The sequence below is a fragment of the Diaphorina citri genome, unplaced genomic scaffold, assembly GCF_000475195.1.
Source record: "Diaphorina citri unplaced genomic scaffold, Diaci psyllid genome assembly version 1.1 scaffold186, whole genome shotgun sequence".
NCBI lineage: Eukaryota > Metazoa > Arthropoda > Insecta > Hemiptera > Psyllidae > Diaphorina > Diaphorina citri.
Window position 1 is genome coordinate 198,043 of NW_007377623.1, and position 22,067 is coordinate 220,109.

Here is a 22,067-nt window from a genome sequence, read left to right on the forward strand (position 1 = left end):
TGTGAAACCATATAAAAAGAGTGTGATGAGAATTTAAATTTGACTTAAAGTCGAAAAAAAAATAATTAAAAGAATGTAAAGAAATGTCACATCATGTTGATCAAATAAGTTGATCTTTTGAAACGATCAACAAATTTAAAATGATCAACATAGAAGTTGGTTTTCATACATTTCAGATCAACAAATTATGGGTGGATAAAACTATATATATCTCTCTCTCTCCCTTTCTCACTCTTTCTCTCCTGCAAAGTTTACAGAATAACTACACGGTATTGTAACAATCATTAAACACAAGAGCGGTGACTGAGAAAGAAGAGGGAGAGAGAGGGAGGGAGAGAGAGAGAGAGAGAAGAGTAGGCAGTGGAAAGACTGAAAGAGGAAAGGGGTAGAAGAGAAAGAGAGAAGGAGAGAGTCAAAGAGGAAAAGGAGAGAGAAAGAGAGAGAGAGAGAGAGAGAGAGAGAGAGAGAGAGAGAGAGAGAGAGAGAGAGAGAGAGAGAGAGCGAGAGAGAGCTAAAGGGAGAAGAGGCAGAGGAAGGTCAAAGAAAAGAGGAAGATGAGGAATCAAAGAGAGAGCTAAAGGGAGAAGAGGCAGAGGAAGGTCAAAGAAAAGAGGAAGATGAGGAATCAACGCGAGAGAGAGCTAAAGGGAAAAGAGGCAGAGGAAGGTCAAAGAAAAGAGGAAGATGAGGAATCAAAGAGGGCAAGGGAAGGGAGGAGGAGCTAAAATGCGGAGGAGGGGAAGAATAAGGAGAAGAAGAAGGAGGAGGAGAGGGCAGAGAAAGGCCATTGCAGTGAGAAGAGGTAGGAAGGAACAAAGAATGGAGGTAGGAAGAGCAAGAATGGAGGAGAATGAGGAACCGAAAGGTACAAGGGAAGGGAGGAGGAGCGAAAATCCGGAGGAGGGGAAAAAGGAGAAGGAGGAGAGGGCAAAGTTTAAAGTCCACGGTGTGAATTATTAATAGGGAACACTCCGAGCCTCATTTAACATCTGATTTATTCATTATAATATGCTCGTTCAGAGGGTGTGAATGGGGCAGAGGGCACTTTGAGTTGTTGGCCCCCCCATTAATCTCCCATCAAGGCTTCTCTAATTGCCGTAATTAAATTTATAAATGGGGTGCACCTACTAGGCATATTATAGCCAAACACTTGAGTTCGCAGTGTTTGTAATGTGAAGAGGGATATTATGAGGGATAAAGACCTACTTCAAAAAGTACCTATTTGGGGTACTTATTTGAGTAAGATGTGTTCATACTTTCAAAACAGATTTCTATCTGGATCTAAAGATTCTAAAGTAAAACAAGAGATTTATGGCTGGATTAAAACATGAGATTTTGATTGATTGTTATGGAGTTCGGCTTAGAATTCTTCTTTTTAAAAACTATTTTTTTATATAGCATTTGGCCGATTGACTTCTAGGTTATTCTAAATAAGAAGGTTAGCCTTGTTTCCTTTCTGTCTTTTTTCCTCCTCCCTCTCTTTCTTTCTCTTTCTTCCTCTCTCTCTCTCTTTCTTTCTATTTAAAACACATTCTTATATTTCTTATCAACTTTCACCAGCACGCAAAAAATATATAAATTTTGTTCAACTTTTTAAAGAAAACTTTTTTTACCCAAAAACCTAAACTCGAGACCTGATAATTAATTTCAGCTTTTCTTCTTTAATTTTCTTGTCTTTAAAATAATATGAAATGTGACAGGCCAATTATTTTCATCTTCATCATCCTCATCCTTGTCATTATGATGATTTTTCTTCCTCTTCTTCTGGGTTTTATTTTGTTTTTTTAAACTTTCAATTTCCGTTAAGCTTTCCATCTTTCCATATCGTAAGTTCAAAGTCACAAAAGATAATACCTACTCGTATGTGTTGCCAGTCCTACTTAGATTTGTTGTGCAATAGTCCTACACACTGGACTCTGCATACCTACAGTCCCCTCTTCAATCTAATATTGTAAATGTGCTTTGACTTACCTTTCTTTTTATAATTTCCACCTCCAGTCCTACATTTTCATCAAAGGTGTCTTTGAATTGTTCCAATTTTGTTGGATACTATCTTGAAGTTCCAAATTTGAAATTAGTCCTGTCATTACTTTGAAACCTTTCATAGTGGAACATTAGATACTTATCTGATATTGCACATTTTAATCACTTACCAAGTATTTATTACGTTATGATATTTGACTTGTGGAAAAAATAAAAATACCTGATCTATTTCACCGGCTTACCGCGATTGTCATGATTTAATTAACATCACATTATTCATTATTTATCATCATTTACCTACTATACCAAATAATTAATGTTGATTTCTGTATCTTTGAGAAATTATGTAACAAACTGCAATGATATTATTTACATATTCTAGATACCCACACCATCTGCTAACGTTCATGGGAACTTAGGAAATAGGGATGAAAAAATCCATGTAACCTATGGTACCTAAATTGTAACTCAATCTGAGGGTTTATCTCTTTACAGAAAAATCTGTGTCATTTTCCAAAAAATAATGATTAAATTTTAACTTTAACAATGCAATTTTGAAAATAGACATTTGACACATTCACATCTTATGAAGAAGAAAAAGTTATGAAATGGGCGACAAACCTACAAATTGCGACTAATGAAAAAATGAGCAGTTGCGGCTATCCGAGAAAAATTTGCGATAAAATTACGCGAACCCTGATTCAAGTCGAAAAGACGAAAACTCGAAAAAGAAAAACTTCGATGCGTTCGATCGGAACAAAGGTTGAACACTGAAAGCGTGTACTGCGGGAAACAGAACGCCAGGAGTAATATTTATTCAAACCTACAAATTGCGACTAATCAAAAAATGAGCAGTTGCGACTATCCGAGAAAAATTTGCGATAAAATTACGCGAACCCTGATTCAAGTAGAAAAGACGAAAACTCGAAAAAGAAAAACTTCGATGCTTTCGATCGGAACAAAGGTTGAACACTGAAAGCGTGTACTGCGGGAAACAGAACGCCAGGAGTAATATTTATTTTTCCTCGAAACACGCAAGTACGCGTATGCCACGAGATAAAGGCCCCCACCCAAACGATAAAGCATTTGGAAATTCTCGTACAGACGTAGATAATGTACCTACGTATAGGTAATGTAGGTAGATATATGGGTATTAGATAGGTACAAGTAGATAGGTGTACGTACCTACTGCTGATGAACAGGTGTGACACATTTCGAATTAAAACTCGCGACTCGTGATGGCAATCTGTTGAATTTTTACGATTTGTGAAATTCTACCTTTTGAATTATTGTGGAGGAGAAAATGGGAGAAACTAATACGTATACGTACATGGGTACATAAATATGCGTTTTGTATGACTTTTCTGTAGTGATAGTATTTTGTTATGCATTGGACCTTTGCATTGGTAGGTACTCCTAGTTTGGTACTTAATACGAGAAGTTAGGTAGGTACGTACTACGTAACCAAAATATTGAGATATTGATAATTATGGAATTATCAAAGTTTCTAAAGACAGTTAAAATACCAATAGCTATCTAAAGGACTGAATAAGAATAGAAGACTGACGACTAAAAGCTGTATCCTTACATAGTCGACGGCCGTCGATCGATGTCGATTGAAACCGTCCACACTGCGATATATGGGTATTAGATAGGTACAGGTAGATAGGTGTACGTACCTACTGCTGATGAACAGGTGTGACACATTTCGAATTAAAACTCGCGACTCGTGATGGCAATCTGTTGAATTTTTACGATTTGTGAAATTCTACCTTTTGAATTTTGATGGAGGAGAAGATGGGAGACGTACCGACGTACGTTCTGTATGACTTTTCTGTAGTGAGAGTATTTTGCTACATTGAACCTTTGCATTGGTAGATAGGTACCTACTCCTAGTTTGGTAGGTATATACTTACAAATAGTTGGGTCCGTAACCAAAATATTGATATATTGATAAATATGGAATAATACTGGCTCAGACTATCATAAAATCACAGTATTTAAAGACAATCAAAAGACCAATTGCTACTAAAGGACAGAATAATGGTAAAATATTGAAGGCTAAAGCTGTGTCCACACATAGTCGTTGGCCGTCGATCGATGTCGACTGAAACCGTCCACACTGCCTCGACAACATAGATTCACCTCGACCGAAGGCCGTCGACTATGTGTGGACACAGCTTAGGAATACGAGAATAAGACGTTTGTTCAAATCCACATTCTAGGATTCTAGGCCACTCGGATACTTTAGTGGAAGAATGAAAAGGAAGTAGCTACGACATTCCAAGTCAAGTGGAAGAGGACTTTATGAACTAATGAAACCGAGACAGAAGGAGAGAGAGAGGGAGGGAGAGAGAGAGGGAGAGACGGAGAGTGAGAGAAGGGAGGAGAGGGAGAGAAATTAGTACCATGCACACAGAAATAAACTTATATGATTTTTCTCTCTCCCAAGGAGAAAGCTACTTCCATTATGGCGAAACTATTTCCATTACGCTCAACGTTTTCTTTGGCTTGGGAATGCAAAATTGTCTTTGGAAAAATGTTGAAGCGTTTCCCCCTATAAGTTATTTAATGAAAGAAAGCAAAGAGGAAGAGGAGGGGGGAGGAAGAGGAGGAGGAGGAGAGGAAGGAGAGGGGTTGTAAAAACTCATAGCATTACTATGATTGATGGAAAGTTAATTTTCATGATTTCTCTCCCAACCTTATGTTTAGAAGAGGGAGGTTTAAGCTTTAGGTTGGGCGGGAGGAAAGAAAATTGTATGATCAAACGGCGGCTCTGTAAGATCAGTTTTAATGCACCTATAACTCCTATAAGTAAGATATGTGTAAGTTGGTGAAAAATTTCACGAGAAACTTGCCATTTGAGCAAAAAATCCACTATAATAAGAACTTACCTAGGTTGGTAAAGTAAAAAAAAAAAATAATAATAATAAAAAAAAATAAAAATAAAAATAAACCTTGTAAATTTAGACCAAGCCGAGATAGTCAAGTTACCTATACCTACGAACTACCTTTGTAATGTTTGTATGAGTATTCGAGAGTCCAACTACGAGTATTAGATCATCTTGGTCCTTGCTACTCGTATTTCGCCACCAAAGAAGGAAGATGGTAGAAGTTGGTAAACACTTTCGAATTTCGAAAGCTTCCTTTATTCTCCTCTAGAAAGAAAAGGAGAAAAAAGTTTTTAATGTCAAGTTACCTACCTACGAACTACCTTTATAATGTTTGTATGAGTATTCGAGAGTCCAACTACGAGTATTGGATCATCTTGGCCCTTGCTATTTCGCCACCAAAGAAGAAAGATGGTAGAAGTTGGTAAACACTTTCGAATTTCGAAAGCTTCCTTTATTCTCCTCTAGAAAGAAAAGGAGAAAAAAGTTTTTAATGTGTTTATCAGACATATTGATCAAACTTTTTTTATACTTCATAATACCGACATCTTCTTTCTCTTCTTCTTTTCTTCTTTCCTATAGTTCATCCAGATCAATGTGACAGCAATGAGTCATCAACCCAAAATGAAGGAACCAATCAGATTGCAGGAAATCCTTACATTGTTGCAATTGAGGTAAAGGTCTATTTTTGATAAACTCTCTCTTTTAAAATGCAGAGGTAGCTCTAAGTTCAGAGGTTGGATTCCAGAACAGGTAAGGTGGATATCGCCTTACCTGACTTTGTTTCACTGTCGGAGGAAGCACTGTGCAATATACCTTCCCCTTTCTCTACCATTGCACATGTGACATGTTTGGCAACAATGCCCATTTTTTTTGCTGTCACATTGATCTGGACACACTATACCTAGGTATATTTTTACCTACCTATATTTTTTGTTTTTCAAAATCAATAAAGATTATGAGTATTATGCTGACGGTATATATTAAGGTAGGGAGTTAGGGAGGGAGTAATAGTTGCAGACTTTGATACCTGAGTTATTCAGAGTGGAATAAAAGGATTGCCCTCGGAATATCTACGGAGAGAAATTGCGAAAAAAACTTCAGAGGAGCTCTGCTGGTTGGAAAAATATCAATAACCAATTTAAATAGATATGTACAATGTACCTACAGCAAAATAATAAGTATTGTTCTTTGTTAAAGTTGAAACAAACTGTCGAGTTTGAGTCATTCACAAAGAATAGTTCTCTCTCCCTCCCTCTTTCATATACATTCTCTTTCTTTCTCTTCCTCTTCCACATTTTGTTTTTCTCCATATTTTGCCCGTATTTCGAGAAATCGTGGTGCGGGTAGAGCATTTTATTAGACACCCTGTATACCTATCAGTAGGTATACACAACACAATATTCAGAGAAGTTTTTCTCATGTAAATTTTTACGATAGTTCATCCAGATCAATGTGACAGCAATGAGTCATCAACCCAAAATGAAGGAACCAAACAGATTGTAGGAAATCCTTACATTGTTGCAATTAAGATAAAGGTCTATTTTTGATAAACTCTCTCTTTTCTTAAAAATGCAGAGGTAGCTCTAAGTTGCTCAGAGGTTGGATTCCAGAACAGGTAAGGTGGATATTGCCTTAGGAATAAGTAGTCCCGAAAGACGAGAATTTTAGGTAGGAAGACCCTCTTGGGTGGCGTTTTTGGAAGGTAAATTACTATTTCAACTGTCGTCCACTGAGAAGAAGTATGACACAGAATCCCCAATTAGATACCTACCTAACCTTTTGGACAAGGGAGGGGAAAGAGAGAAAGGAGGGGGGAGAGAGGCTAGGTATCCAGCTCAAATTTCCAATTTACGTCACTGCCTGCACCAAAGTAAAAGTGGGAAATGCGCTGAAGCGTAGATACATAACCGAAAACGTGACTAGATTTTGTGACACTATTGCTCCCTCTCAGCTCCTGGAGATACGAAAGGGGAAGTGTTGTACCTACCGTCAGCACGAACTGGTGAAACAGGGAGAGAAAATGGGATTGTAGGGAGGAAAGGCGACAAACAAAATGCTGCTGGGTGAAGCTAAGTGAATTCAAAGGACTGAGATTTTCTGAGAAGTGTTTTTTAGATTCGAAATAATCTTTGTCGGTTCTTGTCCAAATGAAGTTTCTTTTTCACTTCAAAAAGTTCACATGGGACCTTTAATAATTTATAGAAAATAAAATCTTTCAGATATCCCCATTTAAGATCATACGTACAGGTCTAGCACAAGAATACCCATTTGAATAATGAACTGAAAGATGTTTGACCATCACATCTAACTCTTAACTGCTGCAAATGGAATTAAAATCGCATAAAACAGTGACCTCCCTGGGCAAATAGGGAACATACGTATGTAAAACTCATATAAACACATGTAAAACTTATATAAACATATGTAAAACTCATGTAAATGTTCATATAATGGTACCTACAATATTGTTTCATAGAGTATTGATTTGCCATAACAATAGAGAACTGTGAGTATGTGTGCACTGACCTGTCTGTTCAATGGGGATGCAAATATTTATTTGATTACTGTTTGTCTGACCACAAGTGACTCTAATCATCCCCGCTAGTATTATTGTACACATTAGACTTTTGTTTATTGGCAGTCATCACTTGCTATTCTTGTTAATAATTGTATGGTTTTATTTAGTTCTAGATCTCTGTATAATGTATGGATCTGTGTATACCTATGATGTGCAACAATGGTACACTTGTGCATGTTTCTATAAGTCCTTATGTAACATACTTTTGAGTGACTTTTCCTTGGCTTTCGCTTGGAACTTGGTGGACTTGGGTAGTTTGCATGAAAATGGGATATTCTATCCTGCCTTATTATTAGAAAATTTGAAGTTTTACCCCAAAGGAAAATAAAATTCTATTTTCAGAGACGCGTTCGGGCCTTTTGCGTATTCGTATAGATTCATAGAAAGCTGGTGCTTTTAGTATTAGAAACGACAATATGAGACCTATCACCTTGGGGAATTTCTGTAGTAAGTAACACAGTCCAAAGAAAATGTTCGGCTTTCCTCTCCTCCTTATACTTATTTTCTTCCTTCTCTTTTCACCCACTTCTTCCTTCGTCCTCCCCCTCTTCCTTCCTCTTTTCCTTTCCGACCTCTTTCTCTCTTCAACCTCCTCCTTTGACATCTTCTGAGGTAGGTATATTTTTATACTTTACAAGAATTCGAAACATAGACAACCTAACTCAATTAGTGAAACCTCTCTGGAAATAGAAAATGAAAGGAAATCTCTAATGTCATTACTCTTTGTCTTGGAAAATTTCGGTCTCCCGCCTGTTCCAATTCTGTTCCTTCTTTTTCTTCTGTATCTGAAGATATCTTATCGTTCTTGTCCTTTTTTTCTCGTATTCCATAAAATACTCGTACTACACCTAGAATTCACTAAAAACAATGAAAACATACAGAAATCTACTGTTTTGGGTTTTGCTGGTGATGTCATTGCATTACCAACACTCAACTTTATAATTTGACTTGAACTAGAACCACCAAAATCCAGATTCGGAGTTCACAGCGCTAACCATTACACTGAGGTTGGTAGGTACATAAATTCTGTGTCTATACCTGCCTACTAAAAGGTAGAATTAATATCATTGAGGTAGTTCTCTCTCAATGCTCTTTGTAAAAAATATAGGTATAGAAAGCAAAAAAACGGTGGGTTTTTCCACCCCAAGAATCTGGAGAACTTTTGCATCATGTCAGACACAAGGATCTTCGACTTTTCTGCACTTTATCAAAATTTTAAATTAGACTTGCTCTCTCCCTGTTCTCTCCATCTTTTTCTTTCCCGCCCACCCTCTCTCCCTCTTCTTTGCCCCTCGTAGTTGGCATTTATCTGAGTCTTTCATGTGGAAGAACGGTTTTTTTCCTTCGCATTTCGAACAAAAAGTCAATTATATGATGAAAACAAACAATAGAGCAAATGTCAGTGGAAGTGGAGGCAGTACAGATGGAGGTGGTGCAGTGTAGTGGTGGAGTGGATATGGTAATGTGGAGTGGAGATGGTTTTGTGGAGGAGTTAAGCATGGAAATGTTGATGAGTGAGGGGTTCTTTGCTGTAGGGAACTAAGGGGGGTATATTCGAAAAAAAAAAAAAAAAAACAGCTGTTAATAAGTATAAGTACCTATTACAGATTATCGTACGTAGGTAGGTACTTACTTAGACTAGGTTTCTAGGTTCTTAGACTAACATCCCCCCCCACGAATGACAAAGATAGAGCTGAAAAAAGTAGATTCGAACTAGAAGTTCCTATATTATTCTAATGAGATATTTTTGGTTCAAGCTACGTGGAACTTTCGCAAACGCAGAAAAAACACCCGAAGTTATCACTGTACCACGTTTTTCCTTTATTTTTTACTGTTGCATGAAAACTTTTATTTTATTCCTCATTTCATTGCTGAGGGCACTACAAGTTCTGTTATAGCTCCCTCTCAGCTCCTGGAGATACGAAAGGGGAAGTGTTGTACCTACCGTCAGCACGAACTGGTGAAACAGGGAGAGAAAATGGGATTGTAGGGAGGAAAGGCGACAAACAAAATGCTGCTGGGTGAAGCTAAGTGAATTCAAAGGACTGAGATTTTCTGAGAAGTGTTTTTTAGATTCGAAATAATCTTTGTCGGTTCTTGTCCAAATGAAGTTTCTTTTTCACTTCAAAAAGTTCACATGGGACCTTTAATAATTTATAGAAAATAAAATCTTTCAGATATCCCCATTTAAGATCATACGTACAGGTCTAGCACAAGAATACCCATTTGAATAATGAACTGAAAGATGTTTGACCATCACATCTAACTCTTAACTGCTGCAAATGGAATTAAAATCGCATAAAACAGTGACCTCCCTGGGCAAATAGGGAACATACGTATGTAAAACTCATATAAACACATGTAAAACTTATATAAACATATGTAAAACTCATGTAAATGTTCATATAATGGTACCTACAATATTGTTTCATAGAGTATTGATTTGCCATAACAATAGAGAACTGTGAGTATGTGTGCACTGACCTGTCTGTTCAATGGGGATGCAAATATTTATTTGATTACTGTTTGTCTGACCACAAGTGACTCTAATCATCCCCGCTAGTATTATTGTACACATTAGACTTTTGTTTATTGGCAGTCATCACTTGCTATTCTTGTTAATAATTGTATGGTTTTATTTAGTTCTAGATCTCTGTATAATGTATGGATCTGTGTATACCTATGATGTGCAACAATGGTACACTTGTGCATGTTTCTATAAGTCCTTATGTAACATACTTTTGAGTGACTTTTCCTTGGCTTTCGCTTGGAACTTGGTGGACTTGGGTAGTTTGCATGAAAATGGGATATTCTATCCTGCCTTATTATTAGAAAATTTGAAGTTTTACCCCAAAGGAAAATAAAATTCTATTTTCAGAGACGCGTTCGGGCCTTTTGCGTATTCGTATAGATTCATAGAAAGCTGGTGCTTTTAGTATTAGAAACGACAATATGAGACCTATCACCTTGGGGAATTTCTGTAGTAAGTAACACAGTCCAAAGAAAATGTTCGGCTTTCCTCTCCTCCTTATACTTATTTTCTTCCTTCTCTTTTCACCCACTTCTTCCTTCGTCCTCCCCCTCTTCCTTCCTCTTTTCCTTTCCGACCTCTTTCTCTCTTCAACCTCCTCCTTTGACATCTTCTGAGGTAGGTATATTTTTATACTTTACAAGAATTCGAAACATAGACAACCTAACTCAATTAGTGAAACCTCTCTGGAAATAGAAAATGAAAGGAAATCTCTAATGTCATTACTCTTTGTCTTGGAAAATTTCGGTCTCCCGCCTGTTCCAATTCTGTTCCTTCTTTTTCTTCTGTATCTGAAGATATCTTATCGTTCTTGTCCTTTTTTTCTCGTATTCCATAAAATACTCGTACTACACCTAGAATTCACTAAAAACAATGAAAACATACAGAAATCTACTGTTTTGGGTTTTGCTGGTGATGTCATTGCATTACCAACACTCAACTTTATAATTTGACTTGAACTAGAACCACCAAAATCCAGATTCGGAGTTCACGTCAATAAGTTTATGAGCCTAAGAATTTGAGACAAGATAAAATACTAGGTATATACTTGGGTATTGTTATTGACAGGTACCCAATAGGCATATAAGTTAAACATGCTCCTTGGGATTTTTGTCACAAATATTGTTAATAACATACACAATACACCTCCTTAAAATGTATGTCTTACTTGGACCTCTTGATCTGACCCACCAGTCGCAACCGTTGAAAAACTAGAAGGTAGGTTAGTAAGACCTAGGACTCATTATTGGTCTGAACTCATCTAGGTATCCCACAGGATTATGACCTAGTTTATGTGTAGCACAGTGTAGCTAGCACCTACCTATATGAAAATACCTCATGTGTTACTAAAGGTTATTTCTTATGTCTGAATCATCTGGATACCGTATTCAATTTAATCTCTCCTACTTCTAGACGTCAGATTATATTGAGCGTACAGCTAGAGAAACACAAGAAGCATTATTTAGCATTACTAGATTATAATGATATTTTATGTTAATACACAACCTAGATACTATTGTTGTTTTTCAATTGAAAATACAATACCTACCTATATGAAAATACCTCATGTGTTACTAAAGGTTATTATTTCTTATGTCTGAATCATCTGGATACCGTATTCAATTTAATCTCTTCTACTTCTAGACGTCAGATTATATTGAGCGTAGAGCTAGAGAAACACAAGGAGCATTATTTAGCATTACTAGATTATAATGATATTTTATGTTAATACACAACCTAGATACTATTGTTGTTTTTCAATTGAAAATACAAAGAACAAAATGTGTTTCTCTGTATTCTACACATTTGTATTCAATAAGATAGTATGAAATACATTGCATATTATTGCACACGGAGTACAAAGGTAAGAGGTACGTGTCTATAGGGTGGATCGAAATGGATGACACATAGTATGGTGAAAATATTTCCCCCCGAGAGTTTTGAGGGAAATCTAAAAACGGAGGTCTTACCGTCCCGGAATCGAAGAGAGAAGGAGAACAGCATAGGAGAAAGTCAGCCTTTGTCTGTTTTCTCTCTCCCCCTTATAGAACGAATCTTGTATCTTTAGGATTAAATTCGCCCTGGGATGGAATCGAACCAGAGACGGCAGAGACCTATAGCGCTTAAAAGGCAGATGCGCCTCCAAGCTAACTAGACTGGCAAGTTTTTCCTTTGATCACCACTTGCTACCAAGTTTCACTCGTTTGGGACACCCAGTATTTTATAAAAATCGAAATGTTTCTATTAAAAATAATCGGAATGGTGGAGCTCTGACTTCGGGGATTGAAAAATAATGAGAATCATTATTTGCTGAGAGATAGTATGAAATACATTGCATATTATTGCAAACGGAGTACAAAGGCAAGAGGTACGTGTGTATAGGGTGGATTAAAATGGATGGTACACATGGTATGGTGAAAATATTTTCCCCCAAGAGGTTTGAAAGAGGGAAATAAAAAAACGCGGAGGTCTTACCGTCCCGGGATCGAAGAGAGAAGGAGGACAGAATAGGAGAAAGTCAGCTGCTCCGAGAACGAATCATGTCGGTTTAGGATTAGGATAAAGTTCGCCCTGGGTGGTAACGAAAGCCGCGACCTAGCACTTACCTACAATTACAATGCAGGCGAGCTTCCAATCTAACAAAGCTGGCAAGTGCTTCCTTTGAACACCAAGGTTCATTAGTTTGGGACACCCAGTATTTTATGAAAATCGAAATGTTTCTATTAAAAATAATCGGAATGGTGGAGCTCTGACTTCGGGGATTGAAAAATAATGAGAATCATTATTTGCTGAAAATCCCTTTCATATCTCTCCTACTCTCTCCCTTCGCGTCTCTCTCCTCCCTCCTTTCATGTTTCTCATCCCTTCATCTTTCTTCCACTCTTCCTCCGCCATTCCCCCTGTTTATTTTCTCTTTCCCTTCCTTTGTTCCTTCCCCTCTCTCCCCCCTTCCATTTCTCTCTCTCTCTCTCTCTCTCTCTCTCTCTCTCTCTCTCTCTCTTCCTCTCTCTCTCTCTCTCTCTCGAAAAGTTTGTCTCCTCGTAGAAAACTTTTTCCCGGCTTCCTTATCTCGGATCTTCTATCTTCGTTTCTTTACCACTGCTTTACTCGAGTAATCTTCAGGCTATATACTAACAAGCTTATTATACTTTGAGGAGAGGTTCATAGAATTTGGTTGGAGCCCATTTTAAGTTCCAGAGTTTAGGAGGGCGATGAGCCCAGAGAGAAGCATCCAAGAACTAAGATCATAAATTCAAAATTTCAAACGTATATCCTCAGATCAGTCCCGTTTTCCACTAATACTCGTTAATTATCATGGGCAGGTCACTCCACACAATCCTCGTACTTTTTAGTGGCATTAGCAGTGCTCTCCTGAAGGAGAATTCTTCTTTAGCTGTGATATTTTGCAAGGGAGGTCTTGAATGTTTCTAGACTAAAATTTCAAACGTATCCTCAGATCAGTCCCGTTTTCCACTAATACTCGTTAATTGTCATGGGCAGGTCACTCCACACAATCCTCGTACGTTTTAGTGGCATTAGCAGTGCTCTCCTGAAGGAGAATTCTTCTTTAGCTGTGATATTTTGCAAGGGAGGTCTTGAATGTTTCTAGACTTTGTGATTAGATGTTATCGCAAGCTATAATGGGTAAAAGGTGAAACCAGTGCCCCAGTCTCCAATCTTATCCATTACTTGATCAGAATTTAAAGTATCTCATTGATCTCCTTCCGAATAATGTAGGTATTCTTAATATGGTTTTCTAATAAATTAACGAGAAATAACATTGTGTCATCAATTTATTCTCCATGGATACAACTTAAAGTACAGGGATAGGAACTTTAGGAAGTGTTGTCTTCAAATACATCAATAAGTCATTATCGCCTTATGGTAGGGCCCGGTTTAAGTGTACATTTAGAGACACCTTTGGAGAAAGGATAAAATAAGAACCTATAGCTCAACAAGTTCATGTTGATCCTTACCTGTTCTGAATCCTCTTTCTCCTTTTACTTTTAGCCCATTGTTGGTTATAACTATGTCGGTATAGAACTATAGAAGATTTTATGGCCAACAGAATAAACTTAGCACCATTATTGAAATAGAAGTAAAACGCCTCAATATGTTGCCCTGCAGAGGTTGCATCATTGCATGACATTGCAAACAAACAAACTTAAACGGCTGATGAATTTCCTCGCTCGTATTTTGTTCCGAGCAATAAAAGAGAACTTTCATGAAAATGAAAATGGAAAGCCATAAAAATCAGCACGACTAAAAGGTGAAACCAGTGCCCCAGTCTCCAATCTTATCTATTACTTGATCAGAATTTTAAGTATCTCATTGATCTCCTTCCGAATAATGTAGGTATTCCTATGGTTTTCTAATAAATTAACGAGAAATAACATTGTGTCATCAATTTATTCTCCATGGAGTAACTTAAAGTACAGGGATAGGAACTTTAGGAAGCGTTGTCTTCAAATACATCAATAAGTCATTATCGCCTTATAATCCTTATATGGTAGGGCCCGGTTTAAGTGTACATTTAGAGACACCTTTGGAGAAAGGATAAAATAAGAACCTATAGCTCAACAAGTTCATGTTGTTAGCTCATGTCCATATGAATCACTCTAGCTGCCATCACTTTTGGTAGATATCTAAGAAAAAAATCGTAATACACTACATTTTTTACTGAAGTCAATAATTGACAACGAGGCCAAAACGTCACCACACTGTGGCAAACATAATTGGAGTCTGATTGACTCCTAGCAAACTTGAAATCGAATAACAAAAGAGCAGAGAATTAACTGGAATTCCTTTTACTCCTTAAGCAGACTAGAGGAGTACCTACCTATACTTTGAAATTTTAAGGGAAAAGCGTTATAATTGCAATTCAATGTGCAAACGTCAAACTGTAAAGAGAAGAACAAACCATAAGTAGTTACTTTTACTTTAAAGAGTATTAAGAGAAAGGCAAATCTCCTGGAAATGCCATTGTCTATGGTAATACGACCAAAGTGTATGGTAATTTGGTAGTAGGAGCAAACTCTTACCATCTGCAGTTTGGCTAAAGTTTAGAAAGGTAGGATAAGATTAATGATATCTCGAGGGAATAAATTTCAACGGCATGTTCATCGGCAATTGTTCATCGGCAATTGTGTCCATTTAGGTATTCTAAATCCGGTCCTGACTACGAGAAAACTTGAACTTCGAAGAAAATCCTTAGAGCTTTTCTAGAAAAAATACAAAATAGAAACTGTGCCAAAATGTTCTGAAGTATGAAAGCCAGGGCCGTAGAGGCTAAAACGTCACCACACTGTGGCAAACATAATTGGAGTCTGATTGACTCCTATAGCAAACTTGAAATCGAATAATAAAAGAGCAGAGAATTAACTGGAATTCCTTTTACTCCTCAAGGAGACTAGGGAAGTAACTATACTTTGAATTTTTAAGGGAAAAGCGTTGTAATTGCAATTCAATGTGCAAACGACAAACTGTAAAGAGAAAGGCAAACCATGGTTACTTTTACTTTAAAGAGTATTAAGAGAAAGGCAAATAATCTCCTGGAAATGACCAAAGTGTATGGTAATTTGGTAATAGGAACAAACTCTTACCATCTGCAGTTTGGCTAATGTTTAGAAAGGTAGGCTAAGATGAATGATATCTCGAGGGAATATATAAATTTCAACGGCATGTGGCAGTTCGTCTGCAATCGGCAATTGTGTCCATTTAGGTATTCTGAATCCGGCCCTGACTACGAGAAAACTTGAACTTCGAAGAAAATCCTTAGAGCTTTTCTAGAAAAAATACAAAATAGAAACTGTGCCAAAATGTTCTAATTGACAACGACTGAAACCCATAGCATACAAAACATTGAGAATAAATCAAATGAATGGCATTTTATGGCTCACGCGGACACGAAAAGAAAAGCTGCTTAAAGAAATAATTTCAAAGTTACAGCAATTAAGCCACTTAAATCCAAGCCTGACTCTGGGAAAAGCTGACAATATTTTATTATGTCATTAGTTTATTATTCATACAACCTGCTGCAAGTCAGATGATAGATCGTGCTGATGGTAAATCCCTTACTTCGTTATCTCAAGCCCTAATATCCCCCGGTGCTGAAACCTGCGAGAAATTTTGCCATCATGAATATAAAAAGCTTCGCGCCATGCAATAAATTACGCGCTGATCATTCGAGCATTGCTTGAAAGTTAATAGGTAATGATGAAAAATTATAATCTTCAAGTTGAGTACTGTTACCTTGTTGAATACTAATTTGACTAGGATGTCTTTTCAGGCTATACGGTTACATTTCTGACGACGCTATATATGCAATTTGGTGCTGCCAAATCAAACGCAGTGGTCCTAGGAAGGAATGTCTTTGAGTCATGAAACGACATAGGTTATATCTATGTACCTATATCTAATATTCATCACCAGGATGTCATTTCTGACGACGCTATATATTATATGCAATTTGGTGCTATCAAATCAAACGCAATGGTCCTAGGTAGGAATGTCTTTGAGTCATGAAACGACATAGGTTATATCTATGTACCTATATCTAATATTCATTGGGAACGCACTGGACAAGGTACCTACTGGATTTGTGAAGTAATGTTGAGACAAAACATATAATTTATTCAGGTAGGTATGTATATAGGTACCTGAAGTACATCTAGGTACAATGGTATAGGTATGTATATTGTAGAATAAATTTTCGTAGGTACAAACTACATATGTGAATTCAATTTTCAGGACGATAAAGCAAATCAAGGAAAAGCTGCCTGAGAATAATAAAAAAAGAGAATAAATAGGAACTTAAGGGACAGCAAACATAAAATGCGAAACGGAATAAAAAAGGAAAAGCATGGCTAAGTAATTCAAACAAGAAAACAGACTGAAAATACATAGGTACCCATATACTTGGAGAAAGGAAAATAAATTTCAAAATAATACACACAGCTCTCCTAAGCGAATAAATAGGAACTTAAGGGACAGCAAACATAAAATGCGAAATGGAATAAAAAAAGGAAAAGCATGGCTAAGTAATTCAAACAAGAAAACAGACTGAAAACTGAAAATACATATGTAGGTACCCTTATACTTGGAGAAAGGAAAATAAATTTCAAAATAATACACACAGCTCTCCTACACATACATATATGGACAGAGAATTCAAAAATAATAATACTAAAAATCAAGCAAGCAAAACAATTGAAATATATACTTACCAATGTATAAAAAGAGAGCACAGATGTTGAAGTGCTCGTACATGTTCCTAATGGAAAGCTGTTTAGATGGAACAATAAAGTTGCTGCGCCTTTAGAGGATGTCTGAAGCAAGTTTGAGATTTCCTTTAGCTTTAATCCTTCCTGAGTTAGAAAGGTTAGAATAGGTGCCTTAGACACTTTCAAAAAAAGTAAAAAAGTATTGTTGTCTATGATATACTTACCTGCATGTTACACATTGAGTGGTTAGAATAGGTGCCTTAGACACTTTCAAAAAAAGTAAAAAAGTATTGTTGTCTATGATAAACTTACCTGCATGTTACACATTGAGTTACGACATCTAAAGTGTGTAACGTCCTTACCTAAGTATACCGACTTGTGTATTTAGTTTGCAAGATTCAGTACTCATCGAATCTAGTTTGTACCCAGCTTCAACAAACACACCCAGGCGACACTTTCAAAAAAAGTAAAAAAGTATTGTTGTCTATGATAAACTTACCTGCATGTTACACATTGAGTTACGATATCTAAAGTGTGTAACGTCCTAAGTATACCGACTTGTGTATTTAGTTTGCAAGATTCAGTACTCATCGAATCTAGTTTGTACCCAGCTTCAACAAACACACCCAGGTCACACATGTCTTAGATCAGATTATTTTGAGACTGAAAAATAAAGAGCATTATCCTACATTTGGAAACTTGAAAGGTTCCAAAGGAAAATTCAAAGCTCCTTTGTTCCATTTGGTAGGCTTAAATAATTTATCCTACATTTGGAAACTTGAAAGGTTCCAAAGGAAAATTCAAAGCTCCTTTGTTCCATTTGGTAGGCTTAAAGAATTCCATAGAAAACAAGAAGGTACCTAAGTGTATGCTGGGAAAAATAAATAGGAGAAAAAAAAAGAATTTTTTATAGGCTTAAAGAATTCCATAGAAAACAAGAAGGTACCTAAGTGTATGCTGGGAAAAATAAATAGGAGAAAAAGAAGGGAATTTTTTAAAAAGTAAATAGAAATAAAATCTTGCTCTTTAGCTACCACGTTTTAGCTATCTCATTATTTCGAAAAAAAAGTAAAAAGAAAAAAAAAATCGTTTATTTAAGATTTCATTTGAAGATTATAACCAGAATGAAGAGAGCAGTAGAGGGCACAGAATGTGTATAAAGTTCAGGGTGTAAGGAAAAGCTTTGGAAAATAATAGGAGAAATTTTTCTTTACATATACAGATGGAACTTGGAATAAGATACTTCCAATATCGGAATATCCTGAATAACATAACTTTTGATGAAGTTAGGCAGTCTTAAATTCGTTATAAGTTATAAGTATGTATATGAATAGAGGAAACCATTGAAGAATACGCTTTCGAAAGATGACACACTCTTGTAGCAAATATGTAGGTACTCTAAATTCGTTATACCTAAAGTTATAAGTATGTATATGAATAGAGGAAACCATTGAAGAATACGCTTTCGAAAGATGACACACTCTTGTAGCAAATATGTAGGTACCTACACAGTATTTTGATGTTGCTAATATAGTCTTTGATTTGCTTAGCTTAGATGCTTAGAACATGGGAAACTACTTGCTTTTAATGACCTCAAGAGAGTTACTTTTGAAACTTTGTAGAGCAAAATCATTTTCTGCACTAATGAGAAGAAGTTATAGTTACACATACCCCAGATACTCTCAGAGTCTAAGTAGGTTTCTACAAATGTGTAAGATAGTATGTAACGCGGTCAAACTTTCTTGACTTGGCGGGGCGGAGCGCTACCGCGCTCCTTAATTAGTAGAAGCTCTGAGAAATTCTGAGCATTAGAATAAATTGTGCCGAGTGCCATCTTCCCCTTGGTAGTAATTTCTACAGAATTCAGAGTTTTGGATATGGCCTATGAGATTGGCATTAAGTACGAGTATTCATTATAGATTATTATAAGTACATCTACCTTTCCAGAAAATCATAAATTGTGAGAAGATCAGAAACAATCTATGTAACCTATAGGAACCTGGGACCAACCTAATAAGAAATCTCGTAATACATACACACTATGGTTCAATCGTTCAGATAAGTTCAGCTAAAGCCCCAGAAACTATAAAAAAGTGACATTACCCAAATTTCCAAGCTGCTTTTCTTTCTCGACTTTTCTCTGATGATTTGATATTCTCCCTCGTTGCACCCTCTGTTTTTATCTGCAACAGATACCTCATTATGCGTTTACCCCATCTGGTATTCTAACTCTGCGAATATACAAGCACTATATTATAAAGTTCATAAAAACCGTATAGCATTATCATAAACTCAAGTAAATTTAACACATAAAAACACGAACAACACGAGAAGTTACAATTTAATAAAGAACTTTTTTTTTTCTTTCTTTCCACACAGAAGATGCCATGGTTTTGTTTGCAAAATGATATAAGATCCAGTATCCCCGATTTCCTTTTTCTTTTTTGATATTCTCCCTCGTTGCTCCCTCTGTTTTTATCTGCAACAGATACCTCATTATGCGTTTACCCCATCTGGTATTCTAACTCTGCGAATATACAAGCATCACTATATTATAAAGTTCATAAAAACCGTATAGCATTATCATAAACTCAAGTAAAGTTAACACATAAAAACACGAACAACACGAGAAGTTACAATTTAATAAAGAACTTTTTTTTTCTTTCTTTCCACACAGAAGATGCCATGGTTTTGTTTGCAAAATGATATACGTAAGATCCAGTATCCCCGATTTCCTTTTTCTTCGTTTATAAAAGAAAACGAGGTTCTGGTTCTTCGGGGCACATTGCTTTCTTGGTTCCCTTTTTCTTCGTTTATAAAAGAAAACGAGGTTCTGGTTCTTCGGGGCACATTGCTTTCTTGGTTCAAATGGAAACCATAGGAAGACGAGAGCTGCAAATTGCAGTATTATGTCATGAACTCGCCAAAGACAAGACATAAATGTAAATATGACCACTATAAGATGAAGCTTGTACAATGTTCAAAAATGCAAACCATAGGAAGACGAGAGCTATAAATTGCAGTATTATGTCATGAACTCGCCAAAGACAAGACATAAATGTAAATATGACCACTATAAGATGAAGCTTGTACAATGTTCAACTAGAACCTAGTCGTCAAAATAGTATGGTACCTACCTATATCTAGATCTATCTTTAGTTTCAAGTCGTTTCAGAAACCAATTGAACAGCTGGGTAATTAGTTAATTACATTGAAGGTAATAAAGTGAGATTAGACTCCAAAATTATACAAATCCATTGGCCAAAATCAGTTCAATATCAATATAAACCCTCAAAAAAAGGTGAAGTGTTGTTTGTGGCCTCAATGCTCCCTCTACAAAACTTCGTTTAAAACAAAAAGAAAGCAAGTTATAAGAAAATAATATTTGCTACACTTTGAGACTGTTTTCCTCGGTTTTATGGGTCTCCATAAACTCTCTACGAAAGAGCGAAAACGTTTAAGAAAGAGCTCATCAGTGTCATATAAGAAATTCATAATGGCAAAATTACGAGCTTGATCAAAACTTGGAATATTTGTTCCCTATCTCTTTCCAAGTTCATTTTGTCCCTTTGCTTGACGATAGTCACATAAATTTTCAGACTTTAGTATGTTAGGAAAATTTTGAATTCTCCTTGCTGTTCCCTATCTCGTTCCAAGTTCATTTTGTCCCTTTGCTTGACGATAGTCACATAAATTTTCAGGCTTTAGTATGTTAGGAAAATTTTGAATTCTCCTTGCGTTAGAAGATGATGTAAAAAACCCAATATGCACAAGCACATCTCGTTTGTTATTATACGCTATCAAATTGTGTATGCTGAGTTTTCACTCTAACAAGTTTTCTCAATGCGTTTGCTGTCTATCTCTCGTTTGTTATTATACGCTATCAAATTGTGTATGCTGAGTTTTCACTCTAACAAGTTTTCTCAATGCGTTTGCTGTCTATCGTGTTTATAACTTTTGGATGATTCTTCCATCCTTGACAACTGCTATACGAGTACATAATATTACGAGTATGTATACCTCCTACTGATATGTAGAATTCCCAAATACTATAATCCTTACCTGGGCTTAGAATTCTTCTTGATCTTTAAAAGCTATTTTTTTATATAGCATTTGGCCGATTGACTTCTAAGTTATTCTGAATAAGAAGCTTAGCCTTGTTTCCTTTCTGTCTTTTTTCCTCCACACCCTCTCTTTCTTCCTCTCTCTCTCTCTCTCTCTTTCTATTTCAAACACATTCTTATATTTCTTATCAACTTTCACCAGCACGCAAAAAATATATAAATTTTGTTCAACTTTTTAAAGGAAACTTTTTTTAACCCAAAAACCTAAACTCGAGACCTGATAATTAATTTCAGCTTTTCTTCTTTAATTTTCTTGTCTTTAAAATAATATGAAATGTGACAGGCCAATTATTTTCATCTTCATCATCCTCATCCTTGTCATTATGATGATTTTTCTTCCTCTTCTTCTGGGTTTTATTTTGTTTTTTTAAACTTTCAATTTCCGTTAAGCTTTCCATCTTTCCATATCGTAAGTTCAAAGTCACAAAAGATAATACCTACTCGTATGTGTTGCCAGTCCTACTTAGATTTGTTGTGCAATAGTCCTACACACTGGACTCTGCATACCTACAGTCCCCTCTTCAATCTAATATTGTAAATGTGCTTTGACTTACCTTTCTTTTTATAATTTCCACCTCCAGTCCTACATTTTCATCAAAGGTGTCTTTGAATTGTTCCAATTTTGTTGGATACTATCTTGAAGTTCCAAATTTGAAATTAGTCCTGTCATTACTTTGAAACCTTTCATAGTGGAACATTAGATACTTATCTGATATTGCACATTTTAATCACTTA

At 36.2% G+C, this 22,067-nt stretch overlaps 1 protein-coding gene across 1 annotated transcript in view; it reads right to left on the minus strand.

Moving 5' to 3' along the window:
- The window catches only part of LOC108251946, an 82,492-nt gene that overhangs the window by 6,161 nt on the left and 54,264 nt on the right, over positions 1–22,067 (minus strand). The window contains exon 4 of the mRNA XM_026820929.1: positions 19,717–19,735. Within this exon, the coding sequence (XP_026676730.1) occupies positions 19,717–19,735 (19 nt within the window). The remainder of the gene's footprint in view (positions 1–19,716; positions 19,736–22,067) is intronic.